General features: G+C 44.5%; 1 protein-coding gene across 4 annotated transcripts in view; it reads left to right on the top strand.

Annotated features, from left to right (window-relative positions):
- DGKZ (diacylglycerol kinase zeta) overlaps positions 1-25,071 on the top strand; it is a 341,151-nt gene that overhangs the window by 87,041 nt on the left and 229,039 nt on the right. The window contains exons 1-2 of one of the 4 annotated variants that reach the window (XM_077461759.1): positions 8,690-8,876; positions 10,017-10,265. The exons of 2 other annotated variants lie outside the window; for them this stretch is intronic. In XM_077461759.1, coding sequence (XP_077317885.1) covers positions 10,126-10,265 — 140 coding nt within the window. In that variant the 5' untranslated portion in view covers positions 8,690-8,876; positions 10,017-10,125. Of the gene's footprint in view, positions 1-8,689; positions 9,450-10,016; positions 10,266-25,071 lie in introns of those variants that run through there. One more of the 4 variants, XM_077461748.1, reaches the window with a different exon arrangement.

Genomic DNA, 25,071 nt, shown 5'->3' with positions numbered 1-25,071 from the left:
AGGGCCACTCCACTGAATCAATTAATCAAAAAGCCTTCTTTGTGTTCAAGGAAGCCACCCCCCCCCCCCCCCCAGAGGTGCATGACACATACAATGTAGAATACACATATACATATTCTGGTCAGGCCAGGTAGGCCAGCAGTCTACTATTCTGGTCCCCGGACTCAAATATGCACCGCCTTTTTAGCAAGTCTGAGTTTAGTGGTCTGATCAGTCAGCAGGGCACGGCATCCCCTAGTTTTCCCCTGCAAGTCCAGCAATCCCTCCCTAGTCGGGGACCTAACATATTCTGCCTCTGCCAGTGACACCTCTGCTTCCTTCTCTTTCACCTCAGAGGCGAGCTGCTTCTTGAACCCACACACTTCCGTCATGATAACTCCTTTTAGAGTGGCTCTGAAGGCCTCCCGCTGAAGGAGGAGTGAACCCACGCTCCCATTTTCAACCCAGAAGATATCAATAGCCTGAGTACATTTAATCTTTACATGCGCCAATGGGGGATCCCAGGTTTAGATCCCACCCTAAGGTCTAGTACAATGGGAGAAGGGTCAGACAGTGCTCTAGGCAAATATGCAACCTTGCTCACTAACTCCAGTCCACCCCCCTCAGCAAGAACAGTGTCTATTCTGGACATTGATTTATGAGTCTCAGAGAAGCAAAAGTATTCCTTGGTGTTCGGATGATGAAACCGCCATGCATCCCGGAAGCCATTAGGTAGACAGCCATCCCACCAAGGGAGCAGGAGTCCCAGGAGATGCTCCCAGCCTATCCATAACCAGATCTGCCACTGCATTAAAATCGCCCAAAATGAAAATCCTTCCTTCTACTATCTCATATGTAGCCATTAACATATTATCTAGATGAGAAAGCGTGAAGGGAGGAGGAACATATAAATTCACAAATGTCAAGCACTTATTCATTATTTTGACGACCATAATGATGTATCTTCCCTTAAAGAGGAGTTCCTGTGAAAAAAAATAAAAAATAATTAAAAGTCAGCAGCTACAAATACTGCAGCTGCTGACTTTTAATAATCGGGCACTTACCTGTCCCAGGGTCCAGCATGCGGAGGAACGAAGCCCCGCTCGTTCCCCCCTCCGCTCGGCTGCACCGACATTCTAACTGTGGGCACCCAGCTGTGGCTTCACAGCCAGGCACCCACTGCGCATACGCGAGCGGCGCCGTGATTGGCCGTGCAGTCACCTGGGACCTGTCACGTGTCCCAGATAACTGACAGGAGGGAGGGGGCAGAGCTGAGCCCTTCCTGCGCTGAGGGGAAGTGATGTCACCAGCCCAGGCATTGAAGGAGGCAGACTACGAGGGACCCCCTAGCAACAGGCATTTAGAGGCGAGTTTAAAAAAAAAAAAAAAAAAAAAAAAAAAATTATTTTTTTCTGTGGAACACCACTTTAATATCCGATTTAATCGCCTGTATAGTTATGGGTATTGCTTTGGTAACTAAGGTAGAAACCCCTCTGGCATAAGAGGAGGAACTGGCATGGTAAGCCCCAGCAATATGGGCCCTCCTGAGAGAGAGAACCCTGGAACCTTGTAAGTGAGTCTCCTGCAGCAGAATCAAACGTGGCTTATATTTTTTGATATAGTTAAAAACTAGGGAGGGTTTCAATTTGGAGTTGAGGCCTCTGACATTCCAGGACACCACTCTAAGGTTAACTTCCATTGCTAATAATTCCAGCACAGCCTGAGAGCAGGTCACCCATTCCCCCCATTAATGTAGGGGAGGATACCAGGGTTTCTTTGCACCCAGGAGTCCACCAAAAACATGGGAGACATTCTGTAACATATTAAAAGATGAGATACAATTTCCCCATAAACCCATACTTGAGTCCAGGTATAAAAATCTTGCCCATGAAAAACAAAAAACACAAGCACACACATACCTACTCCCCTCCCCCCACCCTGCACCCAGCCCCAACCTGCCAGGCACTTATATCCCATAATAGTCAACCAAAAAAATAGGTAAATGGATGAAGCAGGGCAAACTTCCCCACCATCAGAATACAATGATCAGTGTTGCCAGCTATAGCAAGTGGTACTGATTGTTGGGCAAAAACCCGACAGGCTGGTTGTACACAAGTCGATCGATAGACTTTTGTTAAACCAGCCTGCCCATACCTGGATCAACATTTGGCCGGTCCCTGCTGGACCAGACGAATTTCAATCCATGTGTGGCCCGACTTAAGTCCCCATTCACAACTGTGTGATTTGACATTCTTTGGCCTTCACATAACAATGCAATCAAGCAATTTTATTTCCTGCAACCTGTGGTCAGCCGCATCCCGCCCAACCCCCCCCCCCCCCCACAGTCGGTCGGAGTCCTGCACTTACCCTATCTATGGCGCGGGCAGCATTTCCCGACGGGTGACGGCTTTCCCTGCATCTTGCCAATCTCATCTTCCTCCTCTGCATTACGGCGGCTGTGCGTCTCCTCCTTCCCTCTTCCTAGGCCAATGGACTTGCTTCTCCTTTCAGAAAATCGGGAAAATGGGTTTCTGGGCGCGCTTCCTGTTTGGCCGAGAGGAAAATTGGTGTGACAATAGCGAATATTCATTTACTATTGTTACACAACTGGGTGGGCTCATGATAAAACCCTTTTTTTGAAACCTATTAGAGCCTCTGGCTCTAATCACATGCTTAAAAAAAAAACCCCATTGGAATCCATGCGTCCGGTACCCTGCATGTCGATTAGGGGGCCGTATGCATGGATAGGGGGTGACAGCCCATAGAGCACAGTGGGTGGAAAGCGGTGTGGACTCCGTCAGTGTGAAAGGGGCCTAAAAACACACACACACACACACACTCGTTATTTATAACTGGCCAGTATTTTAGCAAAGTACAAAATAACAATAAGGGGATCTCTGCACTGGCCAGTAAATTATAAATATACAATGTATCATGTGTATGTGGAAATGTTCTGCCCTGAGCTCAGGAATGAAAATAAATTTTAAAAAAAGTAACATTTCACCAGAGAGCGATCGTTCTGTGAATGAAAGCGTGCTAGAAAGTTTACAGTTTAATAATATTGGTGTGCATTTATTTACATAACCATCTTCCTATGGTGTAGTGTTAGCATGAAAAAGAAAAAAAAATTGTAAAAAACTGCCAAAAACAAAGTTTAAAGTGGTCCTAAAGGTAGCAGGTTTTTTACCTTAAAAGGGATTGTAAAGTGATTTTTTTTTTTTTTAAATAACAAACATATTATACTTACCTCCACTGTGCAGCTGCTTCCTCCCGCAGGTACTTCTCACGTTCATGCGAGCTCCCTCGCATGGTGAGAAGCATCTGCGGGCGCGCTCCCATGATACAGCAGCTATAGCCACTCGCTGTATCACACGGCCCCGCCCCCCGGCGCTCTGCATCAGTGGATGTGATTGACAGCAGCACGAGCCAATGGCTGCGCTGCTTTCCATCCATCCACTCCAGCCAATCAGCGGCCAGGCTGAACGGTGGAAAGGACGACGAGGGCGAGCGCGGGACTCTCGAGGGGTGAGGTAAGTAAAAGGGGGGGGGGGGGCGGCATTGTCAGATGTTTTTTTTAAAAACATTTACCTTTACAACCCATTTAACCACTAAGGCTGTATTTACACCTGTGCAGTTTTAGTGCTTTTGCATTTTGCAGATTGTAAACATCCCTTGTAATAGAAAAAAGCATGACAGGACCTCTTAAATATGAGATCTGGGGTCAAAACTACTTCAGATCTCATATTTGGACTTAAATGCAAAAAAAAAAAAAAAAAAACAACATTTTGAAAAAATGGCATAAAAATTAATAAATGTGCCTTTAAGGAGTATGGGCAGAAGTGATGTTTTTACATTGCTTCCGCCCTGCTATGGTATGGAGATGGGTGGGGGTCATCTTCCCTTCCCTTCCATACCTAGCAAGGAGACACACGCAATCGCCTCTGCCGCTGCCGGCGGCTCCGGTAAGCGCCGGAGGGCACCGGATCGCGGCAGGAGGGGGGGGGGCCCTTCTCCCACTACTAATAAAAGTGATCTGCCGGCGAATTTGCCGCAGAGATCACTTTTATCATGTAGCCAACTGCCAGCCAAAACATGAGGATACCGGGGGTTATGGCAGCTAGCTGCTGCCATAACAAAGGATATGCGTCCCCAAAGTAGGGACATACATCGGTGTGCGGTGGTCGGCAAGTGGTTAATGCATTAAAGTGTTACTAAACCCACAACAGTAAAACCAGTCTGTATATGCAGTAAAGCATGCTTGTTATACTTACTGTGGAACCTAAGGGGTTAATCCTCTGCACTGTGTAAAAAGGCTCTTTGATCCGGTCTTCTCTGAATCCTCCCCTTTTTCCACAGTCCCCAATCTATCTGCTGATAGAACAGAGGCTAGGGGACAAGCAAACATGCTCAGTTTGGTGTGTATTGCTAGAGTTTTTTTTCCTTGGGAGAGTGCATGTGATCAGCACAGGGCCAATCAGCACTATCCAGACAGAGGGTCAAGGGTCCTGCAGACCCATAGGTCAGAAGAGAATAAAAACTCCTACAAGCTTTAACCAGGCATAGATAGAAGTCACAAGACTGCTATATAGTGCTAATGTGAAAAAGTATTTAGCAGTTTATTTTTACTAAAATAATTGCATTTCCATGTTCTGTGTACTGTGGCAGACCAGATATAGTGAATGCAGGCTCCTGAATTAACATTTTAAGGAACCCCCCCCCCCTTACTTACCTAAGCTCCATCTCAATCCAGTGATGAGCATTCTCTCTCTCTCTCTCTCTCTCTCTCATCTCAGTGGATGGTGTCAGTCGTTTTTATTAAAAATTATTATTATTTTTTTCAATTTTATTTTTTTAATAATTTTTTTTCAATATTATTATTATTATTTTTTGTTACAATTTCTTTAGGAGCCTTGTAGGGGGGCTTTGGTGAAATATTAAGGGTCTAAACAGAGAAAGAGACTGAGGACAGCCCATTCCCTTTCTCTGCCTCCTCAGCTGCACTGGATAGTGAGCGAATGGGAAGTGCTCTTTGCTGAGCGGCTTCCTGTTCATTCACAAATGAAAGCATAGTTAGCATGGTTTACTATGCTTCAGTTAAGAATGAACACAGGAGCGATATATTCATTCATCCATCCTGAAACATCCCCCACAGCAGTCAGTGGGAGAGGAGAGCTGACAGCCCTGGGGAGAGGGAAGTGGGGGATGCCAGGAAGCAGGGGGAATTTGCACCGCATAGGGTGATTAGGGTGTGCGCAGGCACCCAGCACACCCTATGCGCACACCTATCATGATCATGATGATCCTATTAGGCTGAAGAAGCCATGGTAGCAGCTTCAGACCCGCCACCTACCTGGCTGACAGGGGCAGGAACAGTGGTGGGTGTCTTGGAGAAGGGTAGGGTCTTTGCGGCCTGCATATTTTTGCATGGTAGCTCCTCTTCTTTCGGCCTGTGTGCTGACACTTCTCCTGTGCTGGTCCTCGACAAGTCCTAATGGCCACCCGGGCCCAGTGGTGATGTGGTGCTCAGGTACAACTCGTCCATTCTCATTACCTTCTCCATCTGCCTGCTGGTCCCTGGTGAGAATGAGGTGCCGCTGTACGGTAGACATCTTGACCACGCTGTACCGTAATTCTTTATTCCTCCCAGGATACAGATGGCAGCTCCCATGTTGCTCCGGCTGCAGGTCCTGGTCTGCCTACAGGTAGATGAAGACTTTCTGAGTGACCTCAGGTGGGCTACTACTCAGTATACAGGGAAGCCCTGGAACTTCAGGAATGAGAGGCAAAATACATTCACAGGGCTCACAGATAGAAATGGTGAGGCAGCCATCACCAGTGAACAATTAAAAAATAAAATGACTGAGCCCCTAGTCCTTCCTCCTGGGGAAATAGTTGTTTCCAAAAAGGAAGGCTGACCATAATCCAGAGGTGAGTCCAGCTGAGGTAAATGCTGACTCCGCCCAGTGACAAAGAAAGATAGACTAGTAAGAGGCTACTCATTGGCTAGATGTTTCCCGCCAAAAGATTTGTCACCAATCCGGCGCTCAGCAGCTGTGGTAAATCTTCCTAGCAACAGCAGACAGCTTGTCACCTGAAACACAAAACAGAAAGAACGAGCAAAGTAGCCATAGAGAGACATGTACTTGATAAGTGTTATGCCTTGTACACACGGTCGGACATTCCGACAACAAAATCCGTCGGATTTTTTCCAACGGATTTTGTCCTAAACTGGTGTTGCATACACACGGTCAGACAAAGCTGTTGGAAAATCAGATCGTTCGGAACGTGATGACATTCGTACGTTACGACGGGACTATGCTGAGGCTAGTAGCCAATAGCTTTGATCTCGTAATTTGATCTGCGCATGCGTGCCACTTTGTCCAATCAGAATTCTCTACAAACGATTGGAAAAAGTCAGATTGGATTATTTTTGTCAGAAAATTTGAGATCCTGCTCTCAAATTTTTTACGTTGGAATTTCTGATGGAAAAAATCCGATAGAGCCCACACACGATTGGATTTTCCGACAATTTCCGATAATCCGATCGGACTATTTCCGACCCTGTGTACAAGACATAAGGGCTTATTCACATTTACAAATGCTCCTATAGGGTTAATATGGGTGTTACGTTAATGAGCTTCAGTATGGGTGTTAGACTGGCGATTTACAAGAGTTAGACCCCTTTCACACTGTGCCACCCTGGCACAATGTGAAAGGGCGTTTTAGCTGCGCTATTCGGCCGCTAGCGGGGTGGGTTTAGCCCCCACTAGTGGCTAAAAAGGGGTCAAATCTGCCCGCAAAATGCTGTCGGTATGACAGCACTGCCCCATTGAAGGACCGGTGGAGGAGCGGTGAGTTCACCGCTCCTTCACCGCTTTAAAGAAGCGGCTGGCAGGACTTTTTCTGACGCCCTGCCAGCGTAACGCTCCAGTGTGAAAGGAGCAACTGTTTTAGAGCAGTTTACAGGCGCTATATTTAACGCTATAGCTCCTGCAAAACACCCCAGTGTGAAAGGGGTCTTAATAACAAGTTAAAAATACCCCCCGAATGCCCTATGGGCAGTTTTAGAAGCGTTTGATGAGCGGTAAGGCGCATTAAAACCGCTCAACAAATGCCTATTCCATTACAGAAAACAAACAAATCTTAACACACCGCGACCACACCACAACTGCCTGCCAGAGCGTTCACGATGCGTTACCATAGACTTGAATGGGAGGCGTTGAAAGGCTTCGAATGTATCCTGACTCGACATGACAGTAAGACCTCTTTCACACTGGGGCGGGGCGGGCGTTAGTGGTAAAGCGCCACTAGTTTTAGTGGGGCTTTGGCGCTGCTAGCAGGGCGCTTTTAACACCCGAAGGGGTAAAAAGGGGTTAAAAGGGCCCGGTTAGCGCTGCTTTCCAATCGCTTTTAAGACGCTTTCAAAGTGCCAGCCATTAATTTCAATGGGCAGGGGCGGTGGAGGAGCCTGTCACTCAAAAAAGACAGTCAGGAGTGTTTTGGGCCCACAGATTTTAATGGGAACGCATGAAAATGGGCGATTTGAGCGTTTTACATCGTTTTGTTGTGTGTTTTCCTTTCAAAACAGCAGCCCTCCACCCATAATCTCCCCCCCTAGCCCTAGTGCTTTCTGTTGGTTAAAACAAAACAATCTGAAGCTTAAATACACATGTAAAACACTTGTAACACTTTTTGATAGATAAAAAGTGCATTTTATATACAACTATATAGATCAGATCAAAACGAGGGACAAATGATGAGGAATGAGTGACATTGCTCCAAATCAGGAACAGTTGGTAGCTATGCCTTGATTGCTCCCTAGTGTTAACCTCTTTCCTGCCAGTGTCATTTTTACATTGATCAGTGCATTTTTATAGCACTGATCAATGTAATAATGTCACTGGTACCCAAAAAGTGTCATTTGGGGTCAGATTTGTCCGCTGCAATGTCGCAGTCCCACTAAAAATTGCAGATCTCTGCCATTACCAGTAAAAACAATTAAAAAAAATATAATAATCCATAAATCTATCCCGTAGATGCGATAGCTTTTGTGCAAACCAATCAATATTGCGATTTTTTTTTTTTTTACCAGAAATATGTAGAAGAATATATATCGGCCTAAACTGATGAATACTTTTTTTTTGGATATGTATTGTAGCACAATACATATCCCAAAAAAAAACAGCACAAACAGCACAATTTTTTATTTAACTGTAGAGGTGATCAAATACCGCCATAAGAAAGCTATATTTGTGGGGGGGGGGGGGGGGGGAAGGACGTCAGTTTTGTTTGGGTAGAGCGTCGCAACGACCGCACAATTGTCAGTTAAAGAGACGCAAAAAATGGCCTGGTCAGGAAAGGGGAAAATTCTTCCGGGGCTGAATTGGTTAATGCGTCTTTTTATTTGCGCAGTGGGAAAGCGGCTGTAAACTGAACCAAAGATGGATGTGCAAAAAAAGGAACATAAATTCATATTCACCATTTTTTTTTTCTTTTGCAAAAAGAACTGATTGCGCCGGTGTGAAAAAAAAAACTACGCTACAGAAATGTTTTATTTTATTTTTGTTTTTTTGTTTTTTTTACATTCATTCTGAACTGCAGTGCCACAAACTGTCAACAGGTGTCTCCCCCTGACCCTCTCTGTGCCTCCCTGTGAGCAGGCACTGCTGTGGCCACCTATGTGCGGGGTCCTGGCAGGGGACACACAGTGCCTGCACACACTTCCTGGTAGGGAAGAGTCATGTTATTGTGAGCTGGGAAGTGACAGTCTATGGCAGGAAATGTGTTTGCATGGCTGACAGGAAGGAAAGGCTGCAATCACTGGGCTTTCTAAGCATTGTATTTCTGCCTGTCATTGTGTGCTGGCCTTGCCTGATGACTGCTGGACCCAGACAGGAGTAAGCTTGCTGTGTGATCTGCAACAGGTGAAAGTCTGTCCTCAGATCTCATCCCTGGGCTCATGGATCCTCTGCCAGGGCTGTCACTGCTGCTTTCAGAGCGTGTAGGCTGGTGAGATCTGTGGGTGCGATTGCTGCTGCTGTGTTTTATACGGTTATTGATTGTGCGATTGGAGGGTGTGAAATCGTACAGCTAGCTTCTATTCTGTGTTACCCAAAAAAAAAAAAAAAAAAGACTTTGCTTGACAACCTGTCAGTGGGTAAGGAGAGGCGTCTGCTATAGAAAAGTAGAGCTCTGTCGGATCGCATTGCACCCCTATTGCCGTCGGTGGCGATTGCAAACAAAAAAGTAATTTTGATTGATTTCCAGAAAGCAATACTTGATATATACATAAGAATCCTAGCCGAGCGGAGGTCTGAGTGTGACCAGAGGCACTTGGCATCAAAAATTGGAGATTTGGCGTCCGTCTTTTTTTTTTTCTTTTTTTTTAGATCACACAGTACCCGGTATCAACGGTTTGCGATGCGGCGGTCTTTCGGAGGTTGGCTCGTATAGTGAAGTCATTGTGGTCGGTAAGTGTTGCAAATGAAATAGTTTCGATTTTCCTAAAGGCAATCCTTGTAATTAAGCAGCCTCAAAAATGAGATATTTGGCAGTCTTTCATTAGGTAGATCACATTTGTGGTCGGTGGCATTGGTCTTTTCAGAAGTTGTCTCACATAGAAAACTCATTGTGGGTCGGCAGGCATTGCAAATTTTAAATCCTTTTCAGTTTCCTAAAAGCAATAATTGTTATTTAAGCATCATAGCCAGGTGGAGGTCGGAGGTGCCCAGCATCAAAAATTTAAGCATCTTTCGTTCACATGCGTTTTTGGCGATGAATTCATAGTATCCAGATGAAGGATGTAGAGGGCTCTGACTGATACGTGTCTGAGCCCCAGGGAAGGTCGGTAGTTGTACACGTGTATGTAGGATCACTCCGCCATGTCAGTTCAGGACATGCTCTTTGTAAAGTGTTTGTCGTCTTGGTAGGATCCTCTGTGGGTGTGCAGATTAGTTTATGGTTTGAATATATTGCCGGTGATGTTTGCATAGTGTTTGCAATGTTTGCAGTCTCGTGTATCTTGTTCGCACCTCCAGTGGTATATGCAGAGCGCAGAGGGAAGGCTGAGCTGTGGGTCCTTTCCTTTGGGAAGATGGCTTGAAGAAGCCCCGGGCTGCCTGGATATAAGGGGGCAGGTGACAGGGGATGGACGGCGAAGCGGAACTTGCCAACACCAGCTCGGCGGCCTCCAGTGCCTCAGACCAGGCCCCCGAACCTGACCGATCTGTCATCGCCCGGAGACACAGCGTCAAGACCTTCAGCGGGCTCCGCTTTTTCAGACGCAGGTGAGAAGATGGAAACTTACATATCTAAAACTTAAGGTGTTTGTGATGCCAACATTTGTTATTTTTAATAGGGTTAAGCTTTAGATACATGGCTCACATTTCATTGGATTGCTGCTGATGTGGCCAAAATATGTTTAGAGACCCTACTTGCACCGTCCAGTTTGACAAAAGTCAGTTTTTCGATCGACTTTTCATGAAGGAACTGGGTAAAAAATTGGCACCCAAACAGAAATTTCATGCAGTCGCTGTTTGGGTATTCAATCACTGCGTATGCTGTGATTGTCTGAATACAATGTCCAGCAGGGGAGATCCTTTCATCCATTGCATTTAGCCTAGGTTCACATGTGCATTCTCAGACCTCGCATGTAAATTCGCACCCGCACCGCAGGTGCCGATCACATGAAATGTGTGTGCAGTTACATACAGTTGCAAGGGCTTTTTTTTTTCTCTCTGAATTAGAATCAGATTGCATGGTTGTTATCACCCATGCGATCTGATTCATGTGCGAGTTCACAGTTTGCACTTGCGATCTGTGAAGCAATCTGGGGTAAGATTGCCAGTGCCACCTCATCCCTTCAAACCTGAAAACACATGAATTACACAGGTTCTGTGGCTGATTAAGGTGGTAATTAAACTCACTTGGTGCCTTATCAGAATCAAATTAGCCTCAGAAACTGTGTAATTTAATATGTGTTCAGATGTAAAGGGATGAGGTGGCAATCCTAATCTGGGGGTGTCATTAACAATGTATTGGCACCCTCAGCGGTTCGCAGAGGGCAGTGTGAACTGATGAAGTCCCGCCTACTTTGAGGGGACGCAACGCATACGGACCACGTGACTTTAGCCGTGACGTCACCCGCCTGTGACTGTATTATTACTCTGTCTGCAACTTGGCACTGGAGAGCAGTGCCATACCATGTGAGTGTATTATTTTAAATTTGTTTTTTTAATACATTTTGAAACGGAGAGCACTATTTGTTGCCCTTTTTATATTTTTTATATATACTTCATGGGATTATATTGGTATAAGGGACATGAGAAGGATTAACCCTTGGAACACCGATGTTGGAGAGCTGTTACCTGGGATTCACCCCTGGTGGGGACATGCTTGTTTGACCTGCCTGAGCTGTCAGGGGTCCATTGCCTAAGGTGAGAGTCCATCTTATCCTCCGGTGGAAGGGATCACATCATCACTTCTCAATTTTGATTGAAAGAAGACACTCTGCACTTGTGGACTCTTGATACTTCCCTTATCTATTCTGCACTCCATTTATTTATTTTATTTATTATTATTTTTTATTTTTTAGTTCGTGTATCTGCGCTGTACTGTTGTATTTTTACTAAGTGTGAACTGCCTGCAGGAGAAGTGCGATGCGGAAACCAGCCCTCTAATCGCGCTGGTTCACACATCGCACATATGTTAACATAGGCTTAGTGTGAATGGAGGAGTCTGTAAACCTAGGTTCACATGTTACGTTTGCGTGGGCACGGCAGCCCATTCAAATGAATGGGCTGCCGTGCCTGCGTTTCTGTTAAAAAAAAAAAAAAAAAAAAAAAAAGTGCATGCGCCTTTTCAAAAACGCTGCCCGCATGGAATGGTTGGCGCACGTGCACTGCGATTTTACATACATGGGGGTGCTATTCAGAATGAATGGCAGCCCTACGTATTTCCGCAGAGCAGTGCGTTTTCACAGCGAGTAGGTCAATCGCTGTGATTTCCGCCTCCACGCGCAGAGATGTGAGCGTAGGGTTAGAGAGAATGAGTGAAATCAATACATGTATGGCTAGCCTTACAACCCTTAACAGATTTTTCACTGCTGTCTGTGTCTTCGCTGGGGAGATTCAACCTCACTATTGGGCCTAGTGACTACTGCCTCCAGTATTGAAGGTAATAGAAAATCCAACATTTTAAGTTTGTCATCAGAACAGGAAGCGACGGGGAATCCCAGTGGAGCTATATCCGTTATAGTGACAACTACGAATGGTTATCCCCTTGCTTTGGTGAGATCTTCTGTCATGTCCTGCTGTGTCTCAGGGACAGAAATTAAAGGGATTCATTGATTGGTCATATAGTGCCGTGGAAGAGATTCCCTTTCACAGGAGAAGTCCGATTGGGCCCTCCATTCTCCTCTATAGAGCGCTGGATGTAAACATACTTCAGTCCATTTACACTCTGCTACCTCTGGGTCCAATCCAGTCTAGCAAAAAAAAATAAAAAATGCAAGGGGATCTGTTCCCCTCTGGCTGGCCAGATTGGATCAGAGGGCAGTAGTTCGGTGTAAATGAACGCTGGTCTGTTTACATCTAGCTGTCTATAGAGCAGAGCGGGTTGTGTCTCTGTCTGCTCTGCACAAGCGGAGCAGGCACAGACCTGTCCTCTAACCACTCCACTCAGCAGGGGATCAGCAGACGGATCACCTGCTGAGCAAAAGTGAATCAGGCCCGCGTGAAAGGGACCTAAAAGTATATTTAAATTTATTTTTGTTTTCATTTTGGATAGAGTAGGAGAGGGTTAGACAGCTGTCCATTTTTTTTTATTTTTTTTTAATGCCACCTTATTAAGGAGATTTAGCCTCACTTCCTGTCCTGTAAAATCGGAAAAAAATGAGAAGATATCTTATCAATGTAAGGGACGTCTCCTATTTGTTGCTGTCTGTATCTCCATTAGGGAGATTCACTCTCTCTAACATAAATGATCGCCAATGTCACCGGGAAAGAAAGTGAGGGGTAAATCAAAAATTTTGAGTTGCCACCCATACAGGAATAGAGGGGAAATCTTCCAATGGAGACACTCAATTCAGTGATAGCTGTCTAAGAAGGTATTTCCCTCACTTCAGAGAGATTTCCGCTCGCTTCCTGTTGTGTCTACAGGACAGGAAGTGAAGGCAAGTCTCCCAAATAAAACACAGATGGCAAAAAACCCAACAGGGGTTTTAACCTTTTCCTTACTCCAAAATAGAATCACTTTTTTAATCTGTAAAATCTAAGATTGCAGTGTTGTATTGCCGACTGGAACACTAAAGAATAATAATAAAAAAGACTGCCAATGTAAAAATGAGTTGTGGAAATTCTGCCTTTTTGGTGCTCCGTCTTGAATTTATAGCAGAGAGATGTGTAGGATTGCTCATAAAGGTGACTTGTTATTAGAGAAACATAAGAGGCTCCCATTGCTGAAAATGCCGTTTGGCTGTCATTCTAACCTTCTGCCTTTTTAATAAGGTCACACATCAGGAACGAGTATGCAGGTGATCTGTTTACTTGTTCCATGTCAGGGATAAAGAAACTACTGGGGCCAGAGGATCACAATAGCAGCCAGGCAACTAGAATTTTCAGAAGAAGGTTGGCAATGACAGTAGGCATATTCATCTCTTTTAAAAGTATCAGGACAGAAGCAAGGTAGTTGCTAATGCTGGCTTATTTATGAAATGCATGCATGATCACTAACCCGGAACAGACATGGACATGGTAGACATCGGGGCACCAGACGTACATGTGTTGGTTCTGGGTCAGTATCTCTCTAAATAGTGAAACCAGGATGACGATGACAGTCATGGAACTTTTCAAAAATAAGCTATAGCCCAACATCCCGCTGTCGAGATTTTTTATTTTGTTGTCTGATATTTTGTTGTCTGATAATTACCTGTATACTCTTGTTATACTAAAATGTTTTCAATAAAAACCTTTGTAAAAGAAAAATAAGCTATAGCATCTCTTATGATAGGTTTCTATTAAGCTGGCCATATAAGCACCAACCTGATTGAAGAATCTCTGTAAAATCTCCCGTAGATTTATCAAATTACATCACGTGAGGGTCTGCTTAAACCTGGATTTAAAGAGGAACTTTAGTCGCTTTAGCTTTTTCAACTCAACCCCCTCCATGCCGCCACCCATATGAAGCCTGCCTCGAATATTGGCCGGTTCAGCAGGGACCAGCCAAGATTCAGGCCATCTATGGGCAGGCTGGCTGTACCCAAGTTGTTTCGTTAATCAGTGTGTGTGTTGATTTTTTGTTTGTTTTGCTTTGTTTTTTTGTTTGTGTTTTTAATGCGATTACTGACGATGACTATAGCCGCTAGCATTAATCATTGTGTTCTGCTGGCTAGGAAGGCTTCTCACTGGCAAGAAGCAATAGTGCTGTGGAAGGGATTCTCCCATCAACACTGACTTGGTTGATTGGGGGATTTGAGCGATTTTTCTTTCCTTAAATTAAACCTGAAAGAAAATCGAATCATCTATGGCTTGCCATAGTGTGGCGCGTGCACAGACGTGCTGAGAGGCTCTGCCCTGCAGCACATCTGTGCGCACAGGGTTTCCACGTATGTGCAGACATGCCAAATGTTGAGATATACAAGCTTCGTCTTTCTGCATGCCTGGAAGCCACAGGGCTTTGCTACAACCTGAAGCCCTGCAGCACATCTGTAAACATACAAAACCCGGAGGGGAATGTCATTCTTGCCTAGGCGAGAAGGATGGAAATGTTGTGTTGCAAATATCTAAATTGGGGAGAACACCGGGGAAGATATGTTTTTATTTTGGGTGAAGACCTTCTTCGATCTGTGTCTAACCAACTACACACGGTAGATGTAAAGGAGATTGTACATTAAGATTGTAGCGTGTATGGCCAATCCCAAATCCTTCCTGCCTGGATACCAGGGGTGAGCACTGAAAATGGCTGCATCTGCATAGAACTTGGCATTACATTGTTGGACACCAACAGATTGACTTGGAAATGCATTTCTTCATCTCATCCCTGAACTGCCATCCAAGTGCCCTTTTCTCGGTTTGGCTTTAATAAGGTTGGGCTTGTTTAATAAGGAAACCGCAAAGTGTGGTGTGTTTAGAGACCTAATTAGATTTCACATGAAATCAGAGCAGCTGGATCGGTGGAAGATGGCTTCTGTTCGGTTGCTGTAGCTTACTGCGCTTTTTGAGGGTCGTTCTTCATTTTGATTAAATCAGGCTCTGAGAGTTCTGTTTGAAGGGGATCTGTATTGCATTTCCAGTAATGAGACTTTCACATTTTGTATTGTATTGCATATCCATATTTGTAAATGTATCTCACTAGATCTGTATGTCTCTGTAAACCAGCCATTCTCAACCAAAGTGCAGAGGTGGGTGGTGAAGGACGGTTTGGACTCGGGAAATTCCAATGCCAGCCGTCAGAGTAGATTAACCACTTGCTTACTGGGCACCTAAACCCCCCCTCCTATGCAGACCAATTTTAAGCTTTCAGCACTGATGCATTTTGAATGACAATTGCGCGGTCATGCTACACTGTACCCAAATTAAATTTTTATCATGTTTTCCCCACAAATAGAGCTTTCTTTTGGTGGTATTTGATCACCTCTGCGGATTTTATTTTTTGTTAAAATTTTTTTTTTTTAAAAGACCGAAATTAAAACCATATATATATTTTTTTCTTTATTATATTTTGTTATAACATTTTGCAAACAGGTAATTTTTCTCCTTCATTGATGTACGCTGATGAGGTGGCAGTGATGGGCACTGATGGGTGACAATAATGGCCACTGATCGGTTACACTGATAGGCAGCACTGCTAGGTGGCACTGGTGGGCATTGATAGGTGCCACTTGTAGGCATTGATAGGTGGCACTGGTGGGCACTGGCATGTATCATTGGCAGGTGGCAATGGCGGGGGTATTGGTGGGCCACAGATGAGGCATAATTACCTATTCCAATTTGTGACCGATGTCTCTGTCGCTGTCAGCGTGAGCAGTAAAAAAATAAAATGATTACCAAGCTTTTGTTTACATCATGTGATCAGCCATCATTGGCTGACAGCTCATCACATGGTAAGGGGCCGGGACTGGCCCCTTACTCGGATCTGTGATCACCTGAGTCTCAGTGACTCGGTGATCACAGCGGCTCCCTGTGCCGCGCAGGGAGCATGCAAAAGGGAGGCCGTCATATGACGTCCTCTTGGAAATTCAGGTCCGCACTGTGGACGGCAAGTGGTTAAAGGGGATTTCTGCTATAATGAAAATCAATTTCCTTTTGCATAAGTTGGTGCAGACCATACTGCAGGAAACCCGCATCCAATTTGCATATGTGTGAACCCTGCCTAAAGGCCATATACCAGCACTGCTGTCAAATTGTGCACAGCAACTGTGTCCTTACAGCTGCTGCATTCCAACTGAAATGAATGGTACTTCCTGCACAGGAATGCCCGGAACATCTGTGCAGGTAAGCATGGCCTTTGCAAAAGTGTACTCTGAATTATGCCCCTGTGCACAAGGCGTAAATCATATGCCTGTGTGCATGAGCCCTTTGAATAAGAAAGATAGCTTAATAAATAAAATAAAAAAAACACAAGAATTCAATACAGAAACCACCCCTATAGAGTCCTTGGGAGACGAAAGAAACCGTCTGATGGTTTAGTCCTCCAATATCTCATATATTCGTTTTGAATGGATTGACCCTTTTAGGCAGGGCTCCATATACACACACACATGTACTGTATATTACCTTCTGAGAACATTGGAAAGCTCTTTAACTTGGCTAGAATCAAACCAAGTATGTCCTATGATAAGGCACTATAATAAAAGGCACAGAGGGCCATTACATTGTGCCTTTGAAGTTGGCATATTATCTCTTAGAAGCTACGTGCTGTGTCCACAAACTGGTACAGAATAACCAGGAGCATTGTACTCCCACAATCACAGTGATCTGGGTTGCATTGACTTCTTTTTTTAATCTGAAAAATATTCTATCCAGACTTTGGACGACGACTGTTTCCTGATATAATGTAATGGTAATATTTAAACCTGATGGTCAAATTTAAACCTGAAGTTTGATTGGCTTATATTTCCCCTTGCCTTGTACCCCCCTATTCCTTTCCTTTTCTCATTTCTCTCATCAATAATGCAATTTCTTAAATAAAAACCATTTTCATTACATATCCTACCTAGACTTGGTGATGTCACTGTGTTTCTCTGCGCAGCATGGGCAGGAGCTCCATAATTGGTTCTAGTGGGAGGAATGGTACCCCATAATTGGTTCTAGTGGGAGGAATGGTGCTCCATCGTTTGTGTCAGTGAGAGGAATGGTGCCCCCATCATTGGTGTCAGTGGGATGAATGGTGCCCCACCTTTGGTGTCGGTGGGAGGAATGCGCCCCCATCATTGGTGTCAGTGGGAGGGATGTTGCCCCACCGTCGGTGTCGGTGGGAGGAATGATGCCCCACCATTGGTGTTGGTGGGAGGAATGGTGCCCCACCGTTGGTGTTGGTGGGAGGAATGGTGCCCCACCGTTGGTGTTGGTGGGAGGAATGGTGCCCCACCGTTGGTGTTGGTGGGAGGAATGGTGCCCCACTGTTGGTGTTGGTGGGAGGAATGGTGCCCCACTGTTGGTGTTGGTGGGAGGAATGGTGCCCCACTGTTGGTGTTGGTGGGAGGAATGGTGCCCCACTGTTGGTGTTGGTGGGAGGAATGGTGCCCCACTGTTGGTGTTGGTGGGAGGAATGGTGCCCCACTGTTGGTGGGAGGAATGGTGCCCCACTGTTGGTGTTGGTGGGAGGAATGGTGCCCCACCGTTGGTGTCGGTGGGAGGAATGGTGTCCTATTATTGATGTCAGTGGACGGAATGGTCCCTGAAGGGCTGGATAAAGGAAAGCAGAGGGCCGCACCTGACCCACAGGTCACAGTTTGGACACCATTGATTTAGAACATCTTAAAAAAAAATTCAGTAAAAGAAAGCAGCAAAACGCCAAATAAATTTGAACCTATCAGTCCTTATTAAAGCCCCCTTACATCAGTCCCCCCTTAAATTAGAGTTCTTAGCAAAGTCCTTCTTGCATTGGAGGAGTCCCCACTTACATCAGAGGGACAAAAAAAAAATCTTGCAGCAGGCTGCAGTTTGGAGACTGCTGGCTAAACCCTCGTACACACAGGACGATTGTTGGGCAACCGAGCGTCATATTTTTGTGAAAAGGGCATGTGCCAGGATCTTGTTTTGCATACTAATGGTACAAAATTGTCGAGCCACAAACACGAACGTACTTACTACAAGGAATTTCAGCTCTTGAGCGCCACCCTTTGGGCCCCTTATGCTAATTTGGTGTTTGGTAAGCATTGATTCCGATCTATGCGTGTTTGTACTTTCGACTTTTGTGTGACGGATTTGTGTACTGACCATATACGAAAATCTGACATCAAACCGTTGTCCACCGAAAATTTGCTAGCCTGCCATCCAACATTTGTTGGCGGAAAATTGGACAACAATTGTCAAAAGGAGCGTACTAACAGATTTTAGGACAACAGTCTGTCAACAGACAATCCCCTGTCAACAATCGTAGCGTGTGTACGAGGCTTTAGTCAAATGCAGCAATGGAGAGCAGAGGGACAGCAATGCTGCAAATACAGCAGCGGTATCGTGACGTTCTCAGCCCAATGCAGGAAAACAGTCCGCAGCAGCACCACTGGCAGGATCAAAAGGTAATACTTAGAACAGAAGGAAAGCATAAAAAAGCCAATGGGAAATTTGAAAAGTTTTTTTATACCTTTTTGCATGGAGTTTCACTTTAAATATTCAGATTCAGATGTCTGCTTTGCAATTAAAAGCATGGAAAGACTAAAGGAAAAAGGCGTTTGTTTTCACAGAATGGGTTGCAGTACTTCTAAAATTACACTGCTTATGTTATGTAGCCACTTTAGATAAAAATAGAGCTTGGCAACGTTTTTCTATAGCTCTGATTTTGGTGTTCCTTTTTTTTTTTTCTCTTAGGATAAAGTAGAGAAGAGTTAAAGTGGTTTTATTTCGTTTTTTTTTTTACATTAATGCGTTCTCTACATTTAAGGTAAAGAACCTTTTGTGTTTAGGTTCCCCCCTTAAACTTACCTGAGTCCACTCCCGATCCAGCGCTGTGCACAGCGGCTCTGTCCGCTCTCTCCCTTCTCACAGGGTAGATTGATAGCAGTGGGAGCCATTGGCTCCTGCTGCTTTCAATCAAGCGTTATGACGAGTGAGTTGGCAACAGGGCAGCTTGCCAGGAGAGGTACCCAAGTGGGTAGGAGCCAGGAGCAAGAAAAGTTGGATTATTGCTGCTCTGTGCAAAACCATTGCACAGAGCAGGTAAGTTTAACATGGTTTTTTTTTTTTTTTTTTTTTTTTTTTTTAAACTCTGAACCTTTTAATATCCCTATAACATTTCTGGCTATTCAAGTTTATTTTTGTCTGTGACCCCTATTGGGGAGATTTTACTTCTTTTGCCCCTCCTTTTAATAAGAAATGGGGAGGCGGTTGGGGAAGTTGTCATCTAGACAGGAAGACACTTTGCACTTTGTCTTCATCATTGTCCCTAGTGGGGAGATATTTGATCACATATATTATATATTTAGGGTAATTTTAATAGCTGGGTAGAAGAATCAGTAAAAACACAATAATTTAGAGTGCTGTCCATATACTTTTGGCCATGGAGTGTACAGTGCCTTAAAAAAACATTCCTACCCCTTGACGTTTTCTGCATTTTGTCATGTTACAACCAAAAACATAAATGTATTTTATGTGATAGACCAACACAAAGTGACACATAATTGTGAAAGGTGATAATTGGAAGGAAAATGATAAATGGTTTTCAAAATATTTTACAAATAAATATCTGAAAAGTGTTGCGTGCATTTATATCCATACCTGGATACCCCTAAATAAAATCTAGTGGAACCAGTTGCATTCAGAAGTCGTCTAATTAGTAAATAGAGTCCACCTGTGTGTAATTTAATCTTGGTATAAATACGGCTGTTTTGTGTAGCCCTCTGAGGTTTGTTAGAGAACCATAGAGAACAAACAGCATCGTGAAGGTCAAGGAACGCACCAAACAGGTTAGGAATAAAGTTGTGGAGAAGTTTTAAAGCAGGGTTAGGTTATTAAAAATATCCCAAACTTTGAACCTCTCATAGAGCACTGTTCAATCCATCATCGGAAAATGGAAAGAGTATGGCACAACTGCAAACCTACCAAGACATGGCCGTCCACCTAAACTTACAGGTCGGACAAGGAGAGCATTAATCAGAGAAGCAGCCAAGAGGCCCATGGTAACTCTGGAGGAGCTGCAGAGATCCACATCCCAGGTGGGAGAATCTGTCCACAGGATAACTATTAGTGGTGATCTCCACAAATCTGCCCTTTATGGAAAAGTGTCAAGAAGAAAGCCACGAGAATCCATGTGGGGGACACCGCAAAAGTGGAAGAAGGTCCTCTGGTCAGATGAGACCAAAATGTAACTTTTTGGCCTAAAAGCAAAATGCTATGTGTGGCGGAAAACTAACACGGCACATTACCCTGAACACCCCACCCCCACCATGAAACGTGGTGGCAGCATCATAATGTGGGGATGCTTTTCTTCATTCAGCAGGGACAGGGAAGCTGGTCAGAGTTGATGGGAAGATGGATGGAGTCAAATACAAGACAATCTTAAGGCCCGTACACACTGTCTGACTTTTTGACAACAAACATGCAAATTAGCTGTTTTGGAGCAACATCCGACTGTGTGTACGCTCCATCGGACAAACTTTTTCTGTTTTCATCGGACTTTTGTTGGCTGTGCGAACGGACAAACTTTCTGGCAACAAAAGTCCGATGGAGCAAAGTCCGCCCGTGTGTATGCAAAAGCATCGGACTTTTGTACAAGGTACAAACACGCATGCTCAGAACCAATGCAAAAGATCAGACTACAATACAGAAGTTGACCAAAGGTGGCGCTGGAGTCATTGAACGTCCTCTTTTGAAGTGGCGTCAGTACGTTGTGATGTCACTACGTTCGTGTTTGTTGTCAAAAAGTCCGATCGTGTGTATGCAATACAAACTTGTGGACCACGCCCTTTGTACAAAAGTCCACGGGAAAGTTTGTACAAAGTCCGATCGTGTGTATGAGGCTTTAGAAGCAAACCTGTTAGAGCTTGTCCCTGGAGGGCCCCTGGGGTAGAGGTTCACCTTCCAGCAGGACATTGACCCTAAACATACAGCCAGAGCTACAATGGTATGGTTTACATCAAAGCATATTCATGTGTTAGACCGGCCCAGTCAAATTCCAGACCTAAATCAAATTGAAAATCTGTGGCAATACTTGAAAATTGCTGTTCACAGACGCTCTCCATCCAATCTGACAGAACTTGAGCTATTTTTTAAAAACTGCAAAAATGTCCCTCCTCTAGATGTGCAAAGCTGGTAGAGACATCCCCAAAAAGACTTGCAGCTTTAATTGCAGTGAAAGGGGTTCTACAAAGTATTGACTCCGGGGGCTGAATACAAATGCGCACCACACTTTTCACATATTTATTTGTAAAAAAAAAAAAAAAAAATTTAAAAGCATTTACAATTTTCCTTCCACTTCACAATTATGTGCCACTTTGTGTTGGTCTATCACATAAAATCCCAATAAAACACATTTACGTTTTTGGTTGACAAAATGTGGAAATTTTAAGGGGTATGAATACCACTTTGACTGTATATCGTTTATATGGTATTATACGGGGATCCTTTTTTTATTTATTTATTTTTTCTATTAAAATACAAGTTTTGCTTTGTTTTTTGGTAATATTTTTCACCTTCCACGTTATGTTTTTTTTAGGAATTGTCAAACAGTAGACGAACTTGGCAGTCATTCATTTGATTTTACCTAACATATTGGCAATAGGGAGTTCCAGTGATGGATTTGTTTGGCTGGCTTAGCCTCCCCTGGACGGGTTGCGCTCGGAAGTTTTGCCATTCTGCTTCTTTACACTGCAGAGTCATCAAGCACAATTAGTCAATTCCTCCAAGTGCTTCTATTGTTCCGTGTGTCACAATGCTTCCTGTTTCTAGATCTGACAAAACAGGGTCTGTATCTTGCTGTTCTCTGTGTGTGTAGAAAGTCTTGGTTTTCTTGTTTTCTTTTGGAGAACGGGTGCGTGGGACGAGCGCAGATTCCCCTGGTTCCCAATTAATGCAATACAAGAAACTCACGTTTCCTGCTTTGCAACCCCTGCCAGTAAAATATGGGTCAGTACTGCGGTGTAAAGGGCAGCTTTGTGCTATTGTCAGGTTGCTTCTGGCAATGTAAAGTCAACTTTAGTGTATTTTTAGTAAGTATATAGTGATTACATCTGTGCAGTAGAATGGGATTAGCACTACAGCTTAAAGGGAATGTATTTTTATATGTATTTTCTTTGTTTTGTGGTCAAGATTAAAAGATAAAAGAATGAAAACTCACCTTTTGTTAGCAAAATAGGTTTTGTTAGGTGAAATTGTTATTATTAAAGTGGTTGTAAATCCAAGCAAAAAAACAACAACCTGCAAAACAAAGGCATAATGAGCTAATATGCATAGCATACTAGCTCATTATGTATTACTTACCTTAGGCCCCTTTCACATTGCTGGCGTCCAGAGCGTCAGCGGTAAAGCGTCACTATTTTTAGCCCGCTTTACTGTCGTTTTAGCTCCAATATTAAAACAGCCCCACTAGCGGCTTAAAAAGGGTTAAAAACCACCGCAAAGCACTGTTAGAGCAGCGCTATGCTGGCGGTATAGCCACGCTGCCTCATCGATTTCAATGGGCAGGAGCGGTGAAGGAACGGTGTACACACTGCTCCTTCACCGCTCCATAGATGCAGCTAGCAGGACTTTTTTTAGTGTTCTGCCAGCGCACTGCTCCAGTGTGAAATCCCTTGTGGGCTTTCACATTGAAGAGACAGCAGCGGCTGTTTCAGGGCGCTTTGCAGGTGCTATTTTTAGCGATGTAGCGCCTGAAACGCGCCCAGTGTGAAAGGGGTCTTAGATCGAACCCCCCGGAGTGGTCCGTGTTCACCGCTCCAGCCAGCGACATCTCTCCCGGAGTTACTTATGGGTATTGCGGGCTCCGGCGCTGTGATTGGCAGGAGCCGTGATGACTCCACTCCCACGCATGCACACAGGAGCCGCTGGTAACGGTGCAGTCTAACTGAAGCAAGGGCACGTACGTACGCATGTTCCGACGTGCGTACTCATGTGCCGATGACATCGGCACGTGCAAATACAGGGTATATCCAGGGTAGCTACAGGTAAGCCTTATTATAGGCTTACCTATAGCAAAAAGTGTGTTGTAAGGGTTTACAACCACTTTAAAGGTACTTTTGTATGGCGCTATATAAATCCTGAATAATAATAGTAATACAGTTTTTAGCACCAACAATTTATATATTATCCATTCACATCACTCCCTGCCCTCAAGGAACTTACAATCTAAGGTCCTTATCTCACAAACATACATACACATCCTAGGGCCAGTTTAGACAGGAGCCAATTAACCTACTAGCATGTCTGCGGAGCGTAGGAGGAAACTCACACAAGCACAGGGAGAACATACAGACTCCATGCAGATCATGTCCTGCCCAGGATTCATCCTGAGGACCACAGTGCTGCAAGGCAGAAGTGCTCACCACTAAGCCACTGTGCTACCCAATAGTAACAATAGTAATGAAGTCTGATCAGCTCCCACTGGTGATAATCTGGCTGTACCACCTCTCACTTCCTGTGGCATGCTGCTGGATTATATCTGGGTGGTCTCACTAGACAGTAATGTGGCACAGGAGGAGCCGGGGCCAAGTTTTTAACCAGGGAAGCTGGTCAGCATTTGAAAGCAGAGCAGTCCTGAGTAGTGAGTGGTAAATTTTTATTCACTCCCTATCTCATTGACAGGTGTCAAACGGTACAGGAAGTCAAAGAAAACCAAAGATTATCTCTGAGATCCATTGTCCTTCTCCCCATTTGCTATGTATATTTCATTTTCGACTTCTGAGCTGCAGTCAGCAAAAAAAAGATATAATATTGCATGAGACATCATCAAAAAGTGTTCTATAATCTTGCCATATCAGGGTGTCAGGAGGAGGCTGTGTGATGTTGCAGAACTCTAAGCATTGAGGGGATCGGTCACTGTGCAGCACATAGAGCAGGCATAGGTGTCTGTTGGACAGGAATGCGCAGCAACGCTAATGAAAATCATTCTGGGCTGATTCACACTTGTGCATTTTGTCAACGTATGCTAAAATGCACACATTAATGTATATTGCCACAACACATGGCAAGGCACCTGCTCTTTGTGCTATGCATTTATTGGTAATCTCACTCCATGACATTGTACAGTAGAGCACAGCATAGTACATCAGGCACATTTTCCAATCTGAAGTTGTCAGCAGCCAGCTCATTATGAATGGGCTGCCTTAACACAATACATGTCACTACATGCCGTATAACCTGTTAAATCAGAACAATACTCTCCTTCATTCGCTTGTTGTGGTGTCCTGGGCTAACTGCCAGCTGCTGACATCTTCGGGTGGTCTTTCAGGTACCAGTCATTGTCTGTTTTTAATTGGCTGGGCTGGGATGATGTCACTTCTGCATATGGGGTGGGTTATTCTATTTGGCATTGCCAGCTCAGTGTACAGCATGGAAAGACATGTAAAAAAACTTTTATGTAAAAGAGACATAGTGGAATTCATGAAGAGTGCAGAGCCTGATGAGGATTCACAGACCCTAGTTCCCAATCAGGTCTGCTCCCCTCGTGATTGACAGCCGGCAGTGGATGGATCAGCCAATCGACAGGGCAGACCTGATGGGTAACTAGTGTCCCGGCTTCCCCATCAGGCTCCACACAATTGGAGCATCACTGGTTGCTAGGAGGCTGTCGGATGTGAAGATGGCAGCATCCTTAGCAACCAGTGACAGGGAGGTGCTAGCGGCAGCAAAAAAATGCGCTCTGCTACACTGTGTACAAGGACCGGCATTTTGCCTGTCTTTGTATACCAACTTAGAGTAGGCTTACTTAGAGGTAATTATT

Source organism: Lithobates pipiens, unplaced genomic scaffold, assembly GCF_037356315.1.
Source record: "Lithobates pipiens isolate NorthernLeopardFrog02 unplaced genomic scaffold, aLitPip1_a1.2 Scaffold_10, whole genome shotgun sequence".
NCBI lineage: Eukaryota > Metazoa > Chordata > Amphibia > Anura > Ranidae > Lithobates > Lithobates pipiens.
Note: the sequence above shows the minus strand (reverse complement) of the source record. Positions and strands in the feature narration are given on the sequence as shown.